At 37.6% G+C, this 16871-nt stretch overlaps 1 protein-coding gene across 1 annotated transcript in view; it reads right to left on the bottom strand.

Annotated features, from left to right (window-relative positions):
• NALF1 (NALCN channel auxiliary factor 1) overlaps positions 1-16042 on the bottom strand; it is a 608806-nt gene extending 592764 nt beyond the window's left edge. Inside the window, exon 1 of the mRNA XM_054574383.1 lies at positions 14496-16042. Coding sequence (XP_054430358.1) covers positions 14496-15419 — 924 coding nt within the window. The 5' untranslated portion in view covers positions 15420-16042. The remainder of the gene's footprint in view (positions 1-14495) is intronic.
• Positions 16043-16871: the final 829 nt, after the last annotated feature.

The following is a 16871-nucleotide window of genomic DNA, read 5'->3' on the forward strand; positions in this document are numbered from 1 at the left end:
CAGATACTACTAGGTTTAAATTCTGGTTATGCCACACTTACATGTGAGAACTGTGGCACATTTCTTAACTTCTCTAAGCCCTAGTCACCCTATTTGTTGAAGAAAGCTAATTTTTCCCATAATATTGGGTTGTTGTGAGGAATAAATAAGAGAAAAATGTTAAAATTATCAGTATAAGACTTGTTTATTGTGAAAATGTAATAGATGGATACAAGAGTGGGAAATTTTATAAAATGATAATATTCCCATAGAACTGGATGTAGGGATGAATATATGTGAAAAGAAGTACTGTGAAATCGATGGATAAAAGTCACAGGCCTCTTTTCATTCCCGGTCTGACCATGTTGTTGAGTCCTGCTTTGCTCAAAAGAATACTATTTGAGATTTTATACTAGTGATTGATAACAAGTAGGACAGGTGGAGACATGGAATGGTCTGGACCTACACTGACATGTGGTTGATAAAAATTTGGGAGCAATATCTTGGGAGTAAAGAGTCCCAGTTCCATACTAGACCTTCCAGCCCAGAGTCCCAGTGCCAGGAATATAAGTCCCCATAACCAGAGGGTGCAAAACCAGTGGGGATTCAGTCTGTGGAAGAAAATTCTGGAGTCCCAAGCAGTTCCTCTAAAAAAACCCACACAACAGACTTACTCATATTCACTCCCTCTAAGCTCCAGCACTGGGGTAGCAGCTTGAAAGGCACTAGTGGCATACAGGGAGGAACTGAGTTTCTAGCATCAAGAAGAGAGCTGGGGGACAGATTTATCCTAGACAGGAAGAAGGGCAGAGGCTATTGTCCTTTTTCTGAACCCTCCACAAACAGAGCCACTGAGCTGGCAAGCAGGTACCATATCTCAGACTCCATCAATCTGGCTAACACTTTTTGCCCAGATGTGGAGATCGCCTGAGACTCCACCACACCCAACTTAGGAGCCCATCCAAGCTGTTAACAGTAAGTTTTCCATATGAATATCTTGTCTAGGCTCTTGCTTCATAACTTCCCAAATCTTCTTGAACAGGCAACAGGTGATTTCAGTGAGCCCTCAGCCCCTGAAACTCTTGCTAAGTGGCCTGAGGCCAGGCACTAGCAGCAGCCAACCTAGACCCACAGCTTGGCTTTGAGTGAGAACCTCTAAGCCCAAAACAAATAGCAACCATCTCTGATTGTTTTATAGCTCAGGCAGGGTGGCCCCAGGCAGGACACAGGCTGGGGCTGACCTTGGCCTGCACCATCTGGGAAACCCCAGAGCCTACTCACCCAATGGAAGCTACAGACCATGTTGGATTACTACCACCCTGCCTCTGCACAGCTGATCTTACATGGAAGGCAAAGGTTGGTGGTCAGTGGACTGCACAGCCAATCTTCCACGGAGGGCAGAGGTTGGTGATTACTGGACACAGCCAGTCCTTGCAGCTGACTGGCTTGGATAAATCCCTCCCATTGGCCTGCCAATGGAAATCAAGGCTCAACTAAAAGAAGAGGGTGTACTCAGCCCACATGAAGGGCACACCTCAAGTCTCTAGGCTGGGTGGTAAGGGAGGCTGTGCCACTGGACCCTATAGGATACCTACTACATTAGGTAATGCTATCAAAACAGGAGTCATAGCAGCTTTACCTAATATATAAAAACAAACACAGGGAGACTGTCAAAATGAGGAGACAAAAAAGTTGGCCCAAATGAAAGAACAGATCAAAACTCAAGTAAAAGAACTACGCAGCAGAAAGAAAAAAAGAACTACTAAACTTCGCGATAGCATGGATGGAACTCGAGAGCATTATGCTAAGCGAAATAAGCCAGGGAGAGAAAGACAAATACCATATGATCTCACCTATAAGTGGAACCTAACCAACAATACAAAGATGCAAGGAAAATAAGACCAGCAACACTGAAAGGAAAAGAAATCAACAGAGACAAGAGGGAAGGAGGGAGGGGGGGCAGGGAAAAGGAAGGGAAGGGGAAAGTCAAGGAACATATAGCAAGGACTCATGGACAAAACCAAAGGGGAAGAGCTGAGGAAGGGAAGGAGGGAGGGGGCAAGGGAAAGTGGTGGGGGGTAGGCAGAGACAAATGTATTTGAGAAAATAAATTAAAATAAAATTTAAAAATCAAGTCAGAAATAATGGCTAAATGATAGAAAACATTGAGATCACTGGATTTGTTGTTTTAGAATAAATATATAGTTCTGGAAACTTAAAAAAAAAGAACTAAACAAAATGGAGATATGCAATCTATCAGATGCAGAGTTCAAAATCTGGTTATAAGGATGCTCAAACTTAGTGAGGACCTTAACAGCATGAAAAAGATCCAGTCAGAAATGAAAGATACACTAATTGAAATAAAGAACAATTTACAGGGAAACAAGAGTAGAGTGGAAAAAGCTGAGAATCAAATCAATGATTTGGAAAATAAGGATGCAAAAAACAACAAACCAGAAAAAGAAGAAAAAATAATACAAAAAAAATCAAAGATAGTGTAAGCATCCCTGGGACGATATCAAGCAGTCCAACATTTGCATCATAGGGTTGCCAGAGGAGAAGAGAAGGAGCAAGAAATTTGAAACCTATTTGAAAAAAATTGTAATACAAAACTTCCTTAATTAGGTAAAGGAAATAGACATGAAAGTCCAAGAAGTACAAAGAGTCCCAAACAAGATGGATGCAAAGAGGCCCATGCCAAGACACATCATAATTAAAATGCCAAAGGTCATAGATAAAGAGAGAATCTTAAAAGCAGCAAGAGAAAAGCAGTTAATAACCTTCATCCTCATAAGGGCATCCACATAAGGCTGTCAGTTGATTTCTCAAAAGAAACTTTGCAGGCAAGAAATAATCAAAGGCATGAAAAGCAGAAACCTACAGCCAAAGTTCATTATTACCAAACCATTATTATATGAAATGTTAAAGGAACTTATTTAAGAAAAATAAGATCAGAAGTATATAAAACGAATAGCAATAAATACATATTTATCAACAATTTAATCTAAAAAACAAACTAAACAAAGAACAGAGAGAATCATGGATACTGAGAACATTTTGATGGCTGGCAGATGGGAGTCGGGGGAAGGGAAATGGGTGAAGAGGTTAGAGAATTAAAAAGTACAAATAGTTAGTTGCAGAATAGCCATGGGGATGTAAAGTACAGTATAGGAAATGGAGTAGCCTTAGAACCTACACACATGAGCCATGAACATGAACAGTGGTATGGGGACTGCCTGAACGAGTGGGGTGGTACTGGGTGGAGGGGGGGCAACTGTAAGAGCATAATCAATAAAATATAGTTAAAAAAATAAAGTTGTAAAGGCTTATCCTTTCTAAAACCAAAGTACTATTACTAAGAGCAAGATGTTAGGCTAATGAAATACTTGTACTTTCTGTGTAATGGAATTTTTTCTTCAATGGAATTGGAAATACCATTTCACAATTCAAAGTTATCTCCAGGTGCCTCATTTTATGCCAAAGGTTGTTGGACAGAATATTTAAAATCATCTGGTTAACCTGAACACATAGGCAAGATATGCTCTAAGGTTATGACAGATAGCTCCCAACCCATTTGGGCATCTCTACAGTAATGGGCTCTGATTTCCTCAGGCAACATTTTCCATTTATTCTTTATTCAAACACTCTTCACTGTGTAGAGTACAGATATTCCTAAAACACCTACACAGAGCCCTGTTCTTATCCCTAGAGCCATAGGAACTACTGAATAGTGAGATTCCAGTTACACATACGATTTGTATCAAGGTAAAGAATCTTACTGTGACTCCTTAGCTAACAGTCTTTTATTCCACCCCATTCAGACTTCTGTATCATGGTACTTGCCATGTTTGCCTTGTCTGCTAACTATAATTAATTGCCAAGGTATTCTTTGACCCTACTTCTTCTACCTCCCCAATGACTAAAAATACTAAGTATAGCAGAGTGGGAAACTATGGGGTAGAGCAGGAAATAACAGGGACAATGTAACAAAATACCAAGTCAAGTAACTAGAATGCAAGACAAAGCATTTCACTTTTTAATATGGAATTTGAAGTACATGACTTTGCAATACCTAACAGACATTATAATACACATCTTTCCACAATTATTTTTACCTATTGGTTTCCAAGATATGGAAGATTATTACAATGGTTTTTCCACTTAATCTCTCAGAAAGGTTTGTAAACAAAAGCACTCAAGCCAGATTAGAACAATCTAAGAGTATCCACTCAGTTCAAAACCCAGCACATGCTAATTTTAATCTAAAATAATAGAGAAAAAAATTCAAGCTTTAGGAATAAACCATTTTCACCCCAGCTGAACTTCTGTTTTCCATTTTATTCTAGTGTTGTTTAACAATTTAGAAAAATAGATTAATGTAGATATAATAAAGCAGAGAATTTTGCCATGCAAAATGCAAAGTATGTTTATAACCTTCTTATAAATGAATGTTGTTCACTGGAAAATTTATGAAACCTCAAGTGAAGACTATGTTAATTTTACTGATGTTTCCATGGCATTTTCCCCATAGGTTTTAATGAATCGCTACAATTTATTAGGCAACATCAAGCCCTAGCTTAGGTACTTTAATATGCATGGAAGTCTCAAATTCTCCTCCAAAACCTGTAAAAAGGATACTAGACTCCTTATTTTAAGTATCTTGGACAGTGTCTTATACCTAATAAATGGTGAGTTACACTGAGAGTTGAACCCAATCTTTCCTCAGCTGTTCTTTTAACTATACTTCTTTATTAGGGTTACAGTTACTTCCAACTTTTAAAACCTAGTATCAACCATATAAACTTTTAAATGATAACTTATAAAGAAATAGCCATATTTTTACTTCAGTGAATTCTCTAAATATGCCATTGACTCCTAGAGCCATACTTTCCTAAATATAGTAACAAGTACTGTCCTGGCCTGGCCTAGTGGCTCAACTGGTTGAAGCATCATCCCATAGACCAAGAGGCTGTGGGTTCCAACCCAGGCAAATACCTGGTTGCAAGTTTGATCCCTGGTCGAGGTGCATAAGGGAGGTAACCTATTGACATTGCTCTCTCACACTGATGTCCCTCTCTCTTTCTCTCTCTCTCTCCCTCCCTCTCCTGACTCCCCCTCCTTCTCACTCCTCCTCTTTCTCTAAAATCAATCAACATATCTTGGAGGAGGGTAAAAAGAAGAAAAAAATACCATAATAAGTACTATGTAATTGTTGGTAATTTCATATTTACAACCAGTAATTATTTATATTATTTGAAAATGAGTTTTATTCTTCATTTAAACACATGCAAGTTGGTAACTGTGTTCAATTTTCTGAAATACTAAAATTAAAGCTGTGTTTCTGTTTAAAATATAAACAATGGAACAGACACTTAGATCTCCAGCAGAGTATAAAGATACAATCTCTCTTCCTCCCCAGGGCTAGCAAAAGATGGAAGCCCATCACCTCTTCTTTGGGATATGGTGCCATCATTATTTGTGAGTCTGATACTTTCAGTCTCATACTCTCATCTGGTTCCTAGATCAGAAGCTACAAACAGTCTAAAGTTTATTTCATGATAAAATGTTTATTTCCTTAAACTCACATTTTCCCATCTATTCCATTCTCTTTTTACTTTCACTGCCTACCTTAATGAAGATTAAGTTGGACTAGTCATTATTTCCTCAGCTCCAACTCATTCCTTAACATATTATTATTTGGCATTTCTTCCTACCATTCTATTGAAACCACTCTTGTAAGGTCAACAAATGTAACTGCCAAATTCAGTGGCCGCTTCCTAGTCTTCATCCTACATGTTCTTTCTGCAAAATAAGATGCTCCTGACTGCTTCTAAATCTTTTAGAAAAACCTTCCCTATGACTTTTTAAAACTCTTTCCCTATGCTTTTCAAATGATCTCATTCTTATGATTCTCCCTTTGGTTCTCTCTCTCTCTCTCTCTCTCTCTCTCTCTCTCTCTCACTCTCCTCCTCTCTTCCCTTCTCCCTTCCCATCTTCCTCTCCCTCCTTCCCTCTCCATTATTCTCATTCTCACTTTCATTTTTTCTTTCTCCTCAGTATCTTTCTGTGGTACCTTTTCTGCCCAAATCCTTAAATGTTATTCTTTCTTGGGATTCATCTTTGTTATTCTCTCTATATCATCTGTTTTTTTGTGAACTCATCTAATCTCCGCCCAAAGCTTCCTGGATCAAACCAGTATGTTGAGAGTAAACTTCACACCCAAACTCCCTTTTCCGGTGGCACTTCCTAATATCCACTGGACATCTCCTGATATCATTATCTCCAAAAGTGAATTCTTTGTTTCTTTAACCAACCTCAACCTCAGCCTGTTATTCCTCTTATATATCCTATCTCATTAAATGCTATCAACATTTACAGTCTCACTTTTTATAAAGCTTGAATCATATCCTTCCTCTACATAGCAATTTGAAATTTGAACTCAGAAAAATCTCCTAAATCTTGTTTTCTTCTACACTTTCACAGACCCTGCAGTCATTTAGAATTTTCTGACCAACATGGTAGCCAGTAGCTATTTGGGGCTATTTAAACATAAACTAATTAAAATTATATATAATTTAAAATTCAGTTCTTAACTCACTCTAAATACATATTATGTGTTCAATTGCCACACAATGCTACTATATGGAAGAGGGTGAAGTATAAAACATTTCTGTCATCACAGAAAACTCTGTTGGAGAGTGTTGATTGAGAGTCATCATATTACTCCTAAGGAAGACAGCCTATTCTGAATTGGCATCCGTGACATAAGTTCATCCTGTTCCAACCTATTATTACATTGCTGCCAGAGCTAACTTTTAATAAAAACAAACCCCAGGTGATTCTTTGATTAAAATCCCTCTCTGATATTTTATCATACAGGGAATAAAATTCAAAGGTATTAGAACAGGATATATGATCCTTCACGATTGAGCACTAATATCTTCCCAGAGGTATTTCCTACAGCTCTTCACACACACCTTATCAGTGTTATGATGGAATTGTATTCCCCCCCAAATTCATATGTTGAGACCCCAACCCCCAGTGTGACTGTATTTAAAGACAGGGCCTACAAGGAGCTAATAAAAATTAGATACAAATTAAGATTTCTAAGTATTATAGATATTAGGCAATACAGAGAGAATTCTCAATTAATAAATTCAAACATCTTTTAATACAATAAGGTAAAAATGGGGTATTGATTAAAAATAATAAACAAAAAGTGAATATCTTATTTAACATATGAATTCTGCATAAGAACTATCACAGATTTCCTAAGTTTACTCCCTCCCACTAAATCTTACACACATCTTATTATCTACCCAACTCTAAGCCTAAGTGTTCTGCTGATTTATTCACTCCCATATCTCCTGCCCTAAGCCTTTGAAATGATGAACCAGGAATTTCTGGCCATCTATCCCAGCTGTCCAGGACTCCTAAATTTCCGTCATCTTAGCTTGCTTAACACCTATAGAATGTTTTTAATGATACATTTAAAATAAAAAGAAGTAAATATGATAAGATTTTTATGGTTGTTAAATCTATATAACATGTATATAGGTTTATTAATCTCTTCATTCTTTGGTATGTTTGTAATTTTCATAATGAAAGAAAAACAGAAAATACAGTCATACAGTAAAGTATAATCAGTCTTTAACATTACCTAGCAGTTTGTCTAGGTAATGTTGTCTAGCAGATTAACTTTATGTCCTCACTTTACTCATCTATAAAATCTGTGATAAAACCTTACAGGGATGACATGAAGAAAATAAACTAGTTTCTGACTTCTAATAAGCGCTAAAGCTTGTTAACTACTATTGAAGCTTATTCTGATACTTAAATTTCTGAGTGATTCAAATCATATTCTGCAAAAACTAATACATTGTCATAATCATCCATTTACACCTTAGTTCAATTTTCTTTTCAAATAAGCTAAGTCAGTAATAGTTCAGTAAGAAAGAAACTAATCTTTTCTTTTTTATGGAAGTGGAGATACAGAGAAAAAAAGACTTCTGATCCTTGGATTTCTCATGGAATACGGCCCCTGAAAATGCAGCTTCCACATGCCAGGAGAGAATACAGCCAAATGACAGCAAGAAAGCACACAGAGAAAGGAGAGTGAAGAGCCACAGTTTTGACAAGAGCACATTTCCTTCTTGTGCAGGGTGCAGAAGCTGACAAGCATAATCCCCATGCATTTTCATAGACATGATTACTGCATTCACCCATCACACATGTGTGGCTATTCTACTGCTCCTGCTAAGATCAATAATAGTATTTAAACAGATATTAAACTCTATTTTTTTGCAGGATTTTTCTTGTCATCTGTGGTATCCTCTACTACATTTTAATTATAAATGACTGAAAGCAGAAACAGACTGCAGAGGTGGATGAGGGCAATCAACTATTATCTTTTAACACTTTACACATTCAAGAATTAAGTATTTCTATGTAGTATAAATCATTACCTATTTATTAGCAAAAAAGGCATACTTAATCATGTCTTACTTCCAGTATTACAGAATCAGACTACTAAAAAATTTCATGAGTAAATGTCACTATTTGGATAATAATATTTAATTTATTATTAGATAAAACTTAGATTTAGTATTTCACAACATTTTGTAATCTAAAATGTTGAAAAATAAATTGATATTACAATTATTTCAAAACTAAGGAATAAAATAATTTTAAAACTAATTCCTAAATTAAGCTTAGTAGTAACTTGTGACTACTTAGCAGTTTGCATATTCAAAAACTACATAAATGCTATACTAGTTATTCTAGCATTACAGAAATAAGTAAAAAAGAAAACATGGCTTATCATCACAATGAAAAAAAGTGAAAAGGCATTAGTAATTTCCTAAATTTACTAAAGTGTATAAATGAAGAAAGAATAGGATTGATTCATGCAAAATACAGGGATCGGCACAAATAACATCTCTTTTTTATTACAAACTTTTTTATTACAAAATCATAAGTATGTACTTCTGTAACATAACAATATCACACTCAAGCACACAAGATAACATTTTAGGTGAAATGTTCAAGTTAAAACTATAAGTGATTACAACCACATTATTACCCTACCAACCACACTAAAGTAGGCATTACTTCTGCCAGACTCTACAACAGACACCTAAAAAGCCAACAGACTTATTCTTAAAGTCAACCATACACTTTTGAAAATGTTTCAGCCATTTATATAGGCTAAAATTTGAGACAAAAATAATAAGGCTGGGACTCCTCTAATCAAATAGTTGATCAGTCTTCACAGACAGTCACCTAATTTCTTTGCTCATGTGCTCAGCCCATAATTGAACACCAGTGTAATGACTCAGTTTTGGCTAAAAGTCAGATTATTGACATCCAACAGGCCCATCCTTAAACATTTCAAACTCTGGTCCTTTGTGCATGTACCTCCTTCTCTTCATGTTCTCTCATGGAACATCCCTGACCCTTTCACCCAGTTAATTCATTTCTCATCTATTTCCTCAGCCTAGTCCCTACACATTTGCTCCTCAGAACTTTCACTGTGTCCTGTTGCCTTTACCACTTTAAAAAATATTTGTCTGTGCTCCATTCTCATCAGTTGAACAAATGAGATTATTATTTACTACCAAGGCATTGGAGCTAAAAGGTCTTACCACATTAGTTGTCACTGTCAACTAGAACAGTGGTTCTCAACCTTGGCTACACATCCTCAGGGAAAGCAGAAGATCTCAAGTTCATGACATAAGCCAAATGAATAAAATCAGAATCTCTTCTGTGGTCACTTTCAAAGATTTCCATGATACTACCATGTGACCCTAAAGATCACAGATCTAGAATAAATATTTACTGATATTGAAGAAACATCTTTGCAATGTCAAAAAATATAAACAACAAAATGTTTGTACCTAGTCAATGTGAGGTCAACATAGAAGATAAAAATTTTAAAAATTAGGGATTGAAATTAAAACAATCAATAAAATAATTCAAACTAAAATATTATTTTATTTGAACTACTTATCCATATGCTTGTTCTTGTATATTTAATCTAACATGTAAAAATATCTTAATGGATTATGATTTGTATGTGGGGGAGCATGAGACTGAGAACATTATTGTTTCCTTTCCTTTGTATTTTAATTCATTTTGCACATATGGACACTGATCTCATATAATTAAAGTGATTAAAATCCATGTATAGTGGCAATTATTAAAATTTTGTGATTATGTTCTATATAGCTACAAATTTGATCTAGTTCTAAGCCCAAAGTAAAAATATTCATTCTTTACTGTATAAAACAATAGGTATCTAATATCAAGATAAAGTTTTGTGATGTTTTTCTATAAAAATAAAATATAGATCATAAAGTTAGTGGTCATATATGAAACAAAAATATAAAAAACAAAAATTTGGGTCATAAAAATGGCTCTGATAGCGGTTTTGACCTTACAAATGGCCTTATTAGTGGTTAAAATGATTATCTGAATGATTAGACTGTTTGCAGAGAAGCAATTCAACTATAAAAATGATTCGAAAATAATAAAATGGTAAAATATAAAAAAATCTATTTACATATGTATTTCACATTCCTGGACAGTGTCATACTATATACAATTGTATTTAATCAAAAGCAAAGTAATTTATATTCAATATTTAAGTGGAAAGCATTGTAACATATTTGACTTTATTTTAAAAATATATTATTTAAGAATCTAGAGCACATGACACCAAAATGAATTAAGAACTTAAGAATTGCTCAAATTGTACATTATGTAACCCAAATTCTATGTTCTTAAACCGGTTAATGTTTATGAGTGGTTCCTTCAAACAATACAGAAGATCTCAGCTAACATGATTTTTATATATGCCTATCACTGGCAGAGCATCCTTTTGGCCAGTGTCACATAAAAATAACAATAGAATCTACTTTAACAGAATATTATGAGGATAAAAATATGAAAATGCATACATGCTTGAGAACATAGCTTAGTATTATGAGAGAACTGAAAAACAGATGATGCAATATTTATGTTACAATCTAATCTCAAATCTGCTTTCATTGATTGTCTGGCCTAAATTAAGGTATAGTAAGTACATAAAGTTATCGATCACAAAAGTTTACCAGTAACATAGAAATTTATATACCTTAAATATCCCAATTTTATAATATATATATTTTAGGCATGCTTAGGAGATAAAGAAGGCCATATTGAAGAGAAAAATCTTTATTTAAGTAAAAAAATCAAGCATGTTAATAATATACATATGTAATTTTGTAGCTTAGAATGCTGCATATTTAACTATTATCGACCAACTTGAAGATTACTATAAATTTGTCACTCTTATTATATATCACAAATATTATTTTTAAAAACAATGCAAATTACAGAGAAGAATTATTGTCATAATTTTTGCCACTCGATTTGTGTAATTTAGCAGCTTGAATAGTCTTTATTTTTTCATAAATTACTTCTCAGATAAATGTGCATATTTATTTTTTAAAAAATTTAGCCAGATATTTCTCAGAATATTAAAACATTTTCTTGGGTGCAAATGACTTCAATTATGTTTTGCAATACAAATGTTTACTAAAGTAAATCCAAGAAGTATTTGAACTCCAATTACTATGGACTCAGGATACTATAATTGTATTAGCTCAATATTAAGGGATTTTTTTAAAGCATAAGGGGTCCAAAATCCTTCAAAACAAATTAAATAAAAATTAAACTTAATCAATTTTATGTTTATACATATTTATAATGTAGCCTTTTTAAATGCAGGAGAATATAAAGCTAGAAGGTAATAATACATCCGAACTTCTAAAAATTAGAAATCACTGCATTAATCATTTAATTATATATGGGTATGATAAAATGAATACATTTATCCTAAAATATATATTTTAATAATTTGTATAACTAATATAACTAAATGTATTTTATCTATATTTTTATAAATGTATTTATAAACTATTAAATTAGATTTTTCATGAATATAGTACCAATTCCAGAAATATAACACATTTGCTTTTAACATAACCTAGGACTTTGTGGCAATCTTAATATATGGAAAATTTTGCATAGAATATATGTCATGAATAAAGTCCCTGATGACAGTCGCCATTTCCTAATTATAATGTATGTCTGAAATAAGTAGAAGTGTTTAGAAAGAAACTCACATTCTTAAGAGACTACAAGTAGTATTTTAAGCCATGTAATATAATTTGTATGTGATATGTTTGTGGCTTTTGCACTATCATAAGGAAATTAAATATTCAAATAAGGAACTAACCAATCAATTTGTAAGTTATCAACTAGCAACAACTGCACATTAAATTTGGAACTCCAATTATTGAAAACAATCACTGTGGGAAAAATATTTCAAATTGACAAAGAAAAATCACACAAACAAGAAAATAGCTATAAAGCATCACAAGTAATAAATTAGGTGTTGAGGTGATGAGAAATTCAAATGGCTGAATGGTTGTGCTTACTTTTCAATGTGAAGAAGAAATGTTCCTAAAAAAGAGTTAAAATTGTTATAATATACTTTTGTGTATACAATTAACAACTACCACTTTATATAAAAACACAATCCAGACGTACTTTAGAATATTACAAATTAGTTTTCACCTGCATCATACCTTACAGCTATGATGACAAATATAAAGTTGAGAATTTCTTTAGATCAAGGGAAAAATTAAAATTTATTTATATTTAAAATTTAGATATTTGAACAAAAATATATTTAGTATGCTAATTGGAAAACATGTTACAGTCTATTGACAATGCAGACTATATTTTAAATACTGAACCTGTGCAAGTTGGAATTAATAGAAATTTCTATGAGAATTGCATTCAGAAAAGCAGGCAAATTCAAATTATTACAAGGTACTACTTTTAAACATAAATAATATACTGAAATGCTTGTAACCTTTTTATGAGGAGGAAAATTAAAATACAAACTACTTACCTTATTTTTACAATTCTGGTGTAATTTTTCTGGTCACAATAAATAACTATGCAATAAATACACTAGCCAATCATTATTAACTTCTACCATTAAGAATAAGTTTAATCCCCAGTCATGAGTTATAGTGGTATGATTAAGAAAAGTGTGTAGGAAAGTTTAAAATCCATTTATCTTGTGAAGTAGCATTCTAAATTAATATTGTAAACTCAATATCACCTTTTTCAAAGATCTGTTTCTGGTCTTAAAGAATGTTGAAAGGCAATTTTAGTTTGAGTTTAACTTAATCGTCAAAAGCACAGCTAATCAATCCAAAGTAAAATACAGCCCTTGAACTATGTTCATTTTAAATAGGTAGCTCTTAGTTCAGTTCTCTTGTCAAAGCATCACAATGTCCTTTTTATCCATATTGCCCTTGATTACACTTCCCCAGTACAAAGCAAGTGAAGCAAAAGAGGAACAGTTTTACTGTTCTTGTGTGGTGTTGGGGGAAGAGTTAAGAGAAAGAAAGAGAGTGGGGTATATTATTTCTTTTTATAAGGAGTACCCTTTTATTGTGTTGTTTAATAAATTACTCTTGGAGCAAAACATTAGGGCTTACTGAGATTTTTGTAACCATTTCTTCCCAACTAAAATGTCACTGCAGTGTCTACATCTTCAATAGAGCTCTTAAGCAAGTCTCATTTCAGCACCACGGACAGTGACACTTCTAGGACGTGCACTCATGGTTTCACTGGCCATTACTTTAAGAAATTTGCGCACAATTTTTTTGGTCAATCAGCAAGAGTCACACCCATTATTATATTAAACAGAAATAGACTGAATTTGATACAAATTATTAAATAGTTCATTTTTTTTTCCATTCATAGCATCTTGCATTTGCCAGTTAGTATTTCTGGAGAACATTCTGAAAAATTCAAGCCAATTACATAAAGTATCTGATAAAACCTAACACTGATCATTGATCACCAGATACTTAATTAAAACTGTCCATTCACATCGAGTCTCACATCATAAACAGAAAACTTATTATGAGTAAATACGCTTAGGTAGGACACCAGACTTTCCAAACAACCAGAACTGTCCCTGTAAAACAGGTAAAATGCATCCATGTGTACAGGTCCATAGGCCAAACCACACATGCCTGCCTCTGCCTCTTCTGATTTTAGCTAGACTCATCTGTATGCAGTTCCATCATTATCTTCCTAACAAGCCGCATTCAAATTCCACTTTTTAAAAAGGTAACAGTTTGAACAAATTTCATATCTGTAAGAGGTAATTTAAGCCCTAGCTTTATTATCTCAGAAGACCAAGGTGTTCCTTGATCTTCCAAGGATTCCCAGAAGAAAGCACCTGTTCACCAGTAATCCACGAGGTATTCCCAACTCGAGCACCAAGTCAGGCTCTTATAACCACAGTAATGACGATAGAAGTAACACAACCGGAGGCGGGGCGGGGGGCGGGGGGGGGGTTATTTTACAACTTTAGAAGACACCCCAGCCAAAGTAAATAAATGGAAAAGCTCAAGAAGGGCAGAAAATAAATCCACGGTTCCTACCTTACAATCTTCAGGACAGGATTTCACCGAGTACTCCTGCGATTGTAAATATTTATGGAGCACACTTTCAAACTCTTCATACTTCTCCTGAGCGTGGTGGTCGTAGTCTTGGTAAGCCTCGATGCATTGCCTGCAAGTGGTCCTCTCGCCACCCTCCTTGAGCACCACATCCAGACTACAGTTCAAAGTGTTGGGACTTGACAACCCCGAGAACAACTCCCAAAGTGTGTAGGAATTACAAAACGAAAGGTAAAAATCCGACAAGTTCCAAAGTGGAGTTGGGTGCGTCCCCCTCACCTGCTGCTCCGCCCCCCCGGCCGCCACCCCCCGACTCCAGTTCCTGGCGCACACCGCCTCCGCGCTCTCCACCGTAAAGCACTGGCCCGAGGAGGCGCCCTGGGGGTAACAAGTCTCCAGGCGCCACACGGGTTTGGCAGAGTTTCCTAGAAAAAGAGCCTTGCTCCGGTTGTTTTTGCCTCCGTTGCCCTTGCCGCCACCGCCGTCTCCCGGGGAGGGGGGCAGAGTGGGGGACGAGGAGGCGGAGAGGAGTCTCTGTGCCTGGGCGGCGGGCGAGGACTCCCCCATGCTCGCCAGGAGCGCGGGCCAGGAGGGCTCCTGCTGCCGCTGCCGCTGCTGTTGCTGCTGCTGCTGGCGCTGCCGCTGTTGCTGCTGCCGCTGCTGCTGATGGTGTTGCTGCTGATGCTGATGCTGCTCCTTGTCCCGGGTCCGGGTCAGCTTGGCTTCGGCGCAGAACCACAAGTGATCAGAGAGCAGGACTGTGAAAAACAAGAGAGATGCCAGAGACAGTCGCCATTTCTGAGCCCTCTCTGAATCGATGAACGGTTTCTCGTTCTCCCGGGGTGCTGCCAACCAGATTTTTAAGCCGTCGTCATACTGCCGACACATCCAAGCACCCCTGGTCATATTTTGGGAACGCACAGCCCGGGCCGACTCCACCGTGAGGGCTCGTGTGCCGGTGTCACCACAATATGCATTGACTTAAAGGGTTTAATTTCCTTATCCCCTCCTCCCGTTTCTTCTCTCTCTCTCTCTCTCTCTCTCTCTCTCTATCTCTCTCTCTCTATCTCTCTCTCTATCTTTCTCTCTCTCTCTCCCTCCCTCTCTCTCTATTTGCCTACATAAATATTACCAGGCTATGGAGGAAGAGCTGACTTGCTTCCGACCTACTAATCATCAGCCGACCCCATCCTCTGTAGAGTAGGAAACAATAGTGAGTGTGAGAGAGACAGAGAGAGAGAGAGAGAGAGAGAGAGAGGCAGTCGGAGGTGGCTGGGGTTGGTGGCCGGTGGTAAGCTGAGTGCAGGAGGTGATGGTGGAGGTGGCGGGGTGGCTGGCGCTGCTCCTCTCACCCAGGCATTGTCAGAGCGCTGGTCCCCATGGCCCTGCTGAGGACAGCCCGCTCTTCCCTGCCAGGGGCATGCCGCGCCTCCGATGCCCACTGACAACCAGCGACCAGTGCGCCTCCCCAGCTCCTCTCCTCCTCCTCCGCTTCTCCTCCTCTTCCTCCTCCTTCCTTTCCTTCTCCTTTCTCTACTCCTCCTCCTGCTCCTACTTCTCGCTGTCTCTCCCCGAGTCCCGAGCCTGGGCAGCCGCCGCCGGCAGGGCTCTCCCTCCCCCCCACCCCCCACCCCGCGTTCTAAGTGCCGCCGCCGCTGTCGCAGGTCTGCCCGCGGGCGCCTCCGCCGCCGGGCTCCGACTGCTGACACCGCCTCCCCGGGACCTCGGGGCCGAATCGCCTGGGCTGGGCCTCCCGAGAGCCACAATCATCTTCAGTCCCCGGCTAAGTTGCCGCCATCTTCGTCCTGGAGAAACACTTTCTTGGGGGGAGCGCTGGCTTTTGCGTCATCTCCTCCCGCGCCGAGATCTCTCCATCCTGGCGCATTGGCTTCGGGCTCGGCCCGGGCGGAGGAGGAGGGCGAGGACGCACTGGGGCCGGGGGTGGGGGGTGGAGGGGTGAAGTGCGGTTGTGCCCGCTGGCCCCCCCTGGGCTTCTGAGCTCGGGCACTTGCTCCTTCGTTTCCGCCCCTTTTCTCCACCTTTTGGCTTTTTCTGTTAGCACTGACAAAAGTCAGAATGCGGATGCATGATCGAGGATGCTAGTTAATTCCTTCAGCATCTCCCACTCTCTCTGCCTCTGGAAAAAAAGCCTTGTTGCGGTCGGTACCAGGTTCCTAACTGGGGAGAGGGTCCGGGTATTGCGCTCTTAGCTAAGTAATGATCGACTCCAAATGAAAGGTTGGGGGCGGGGGTGCTGGTAGAGAAGAAAACATGAATTGGTTAGAGGAGAGAGGAGGTGACATCTGGTCTCTTTGCATGGGCCTGGGGATCCCTAAAAAACTAGATGTTAGCAACCAG

This window comes from Pteronotus mesoamericanus, unplaced genomic scaffold, assembly GCF_021234165.1.
Source record: "Pteronotus mesoamericanus isolate MK-2021 breed Mesoamerican mustached bat unplaced genomic scaffold, CSHL_Meso_final contig_26, whole genome shotgun sequence".
Classification (NCBI taxonomy): domain Eukaryota; kingdom Metazoa; phylum Chordata; class Mammalia; order Chiroptera; family Mormoopidae; genus Pteronotus; species Pteronotus mesoamericanus.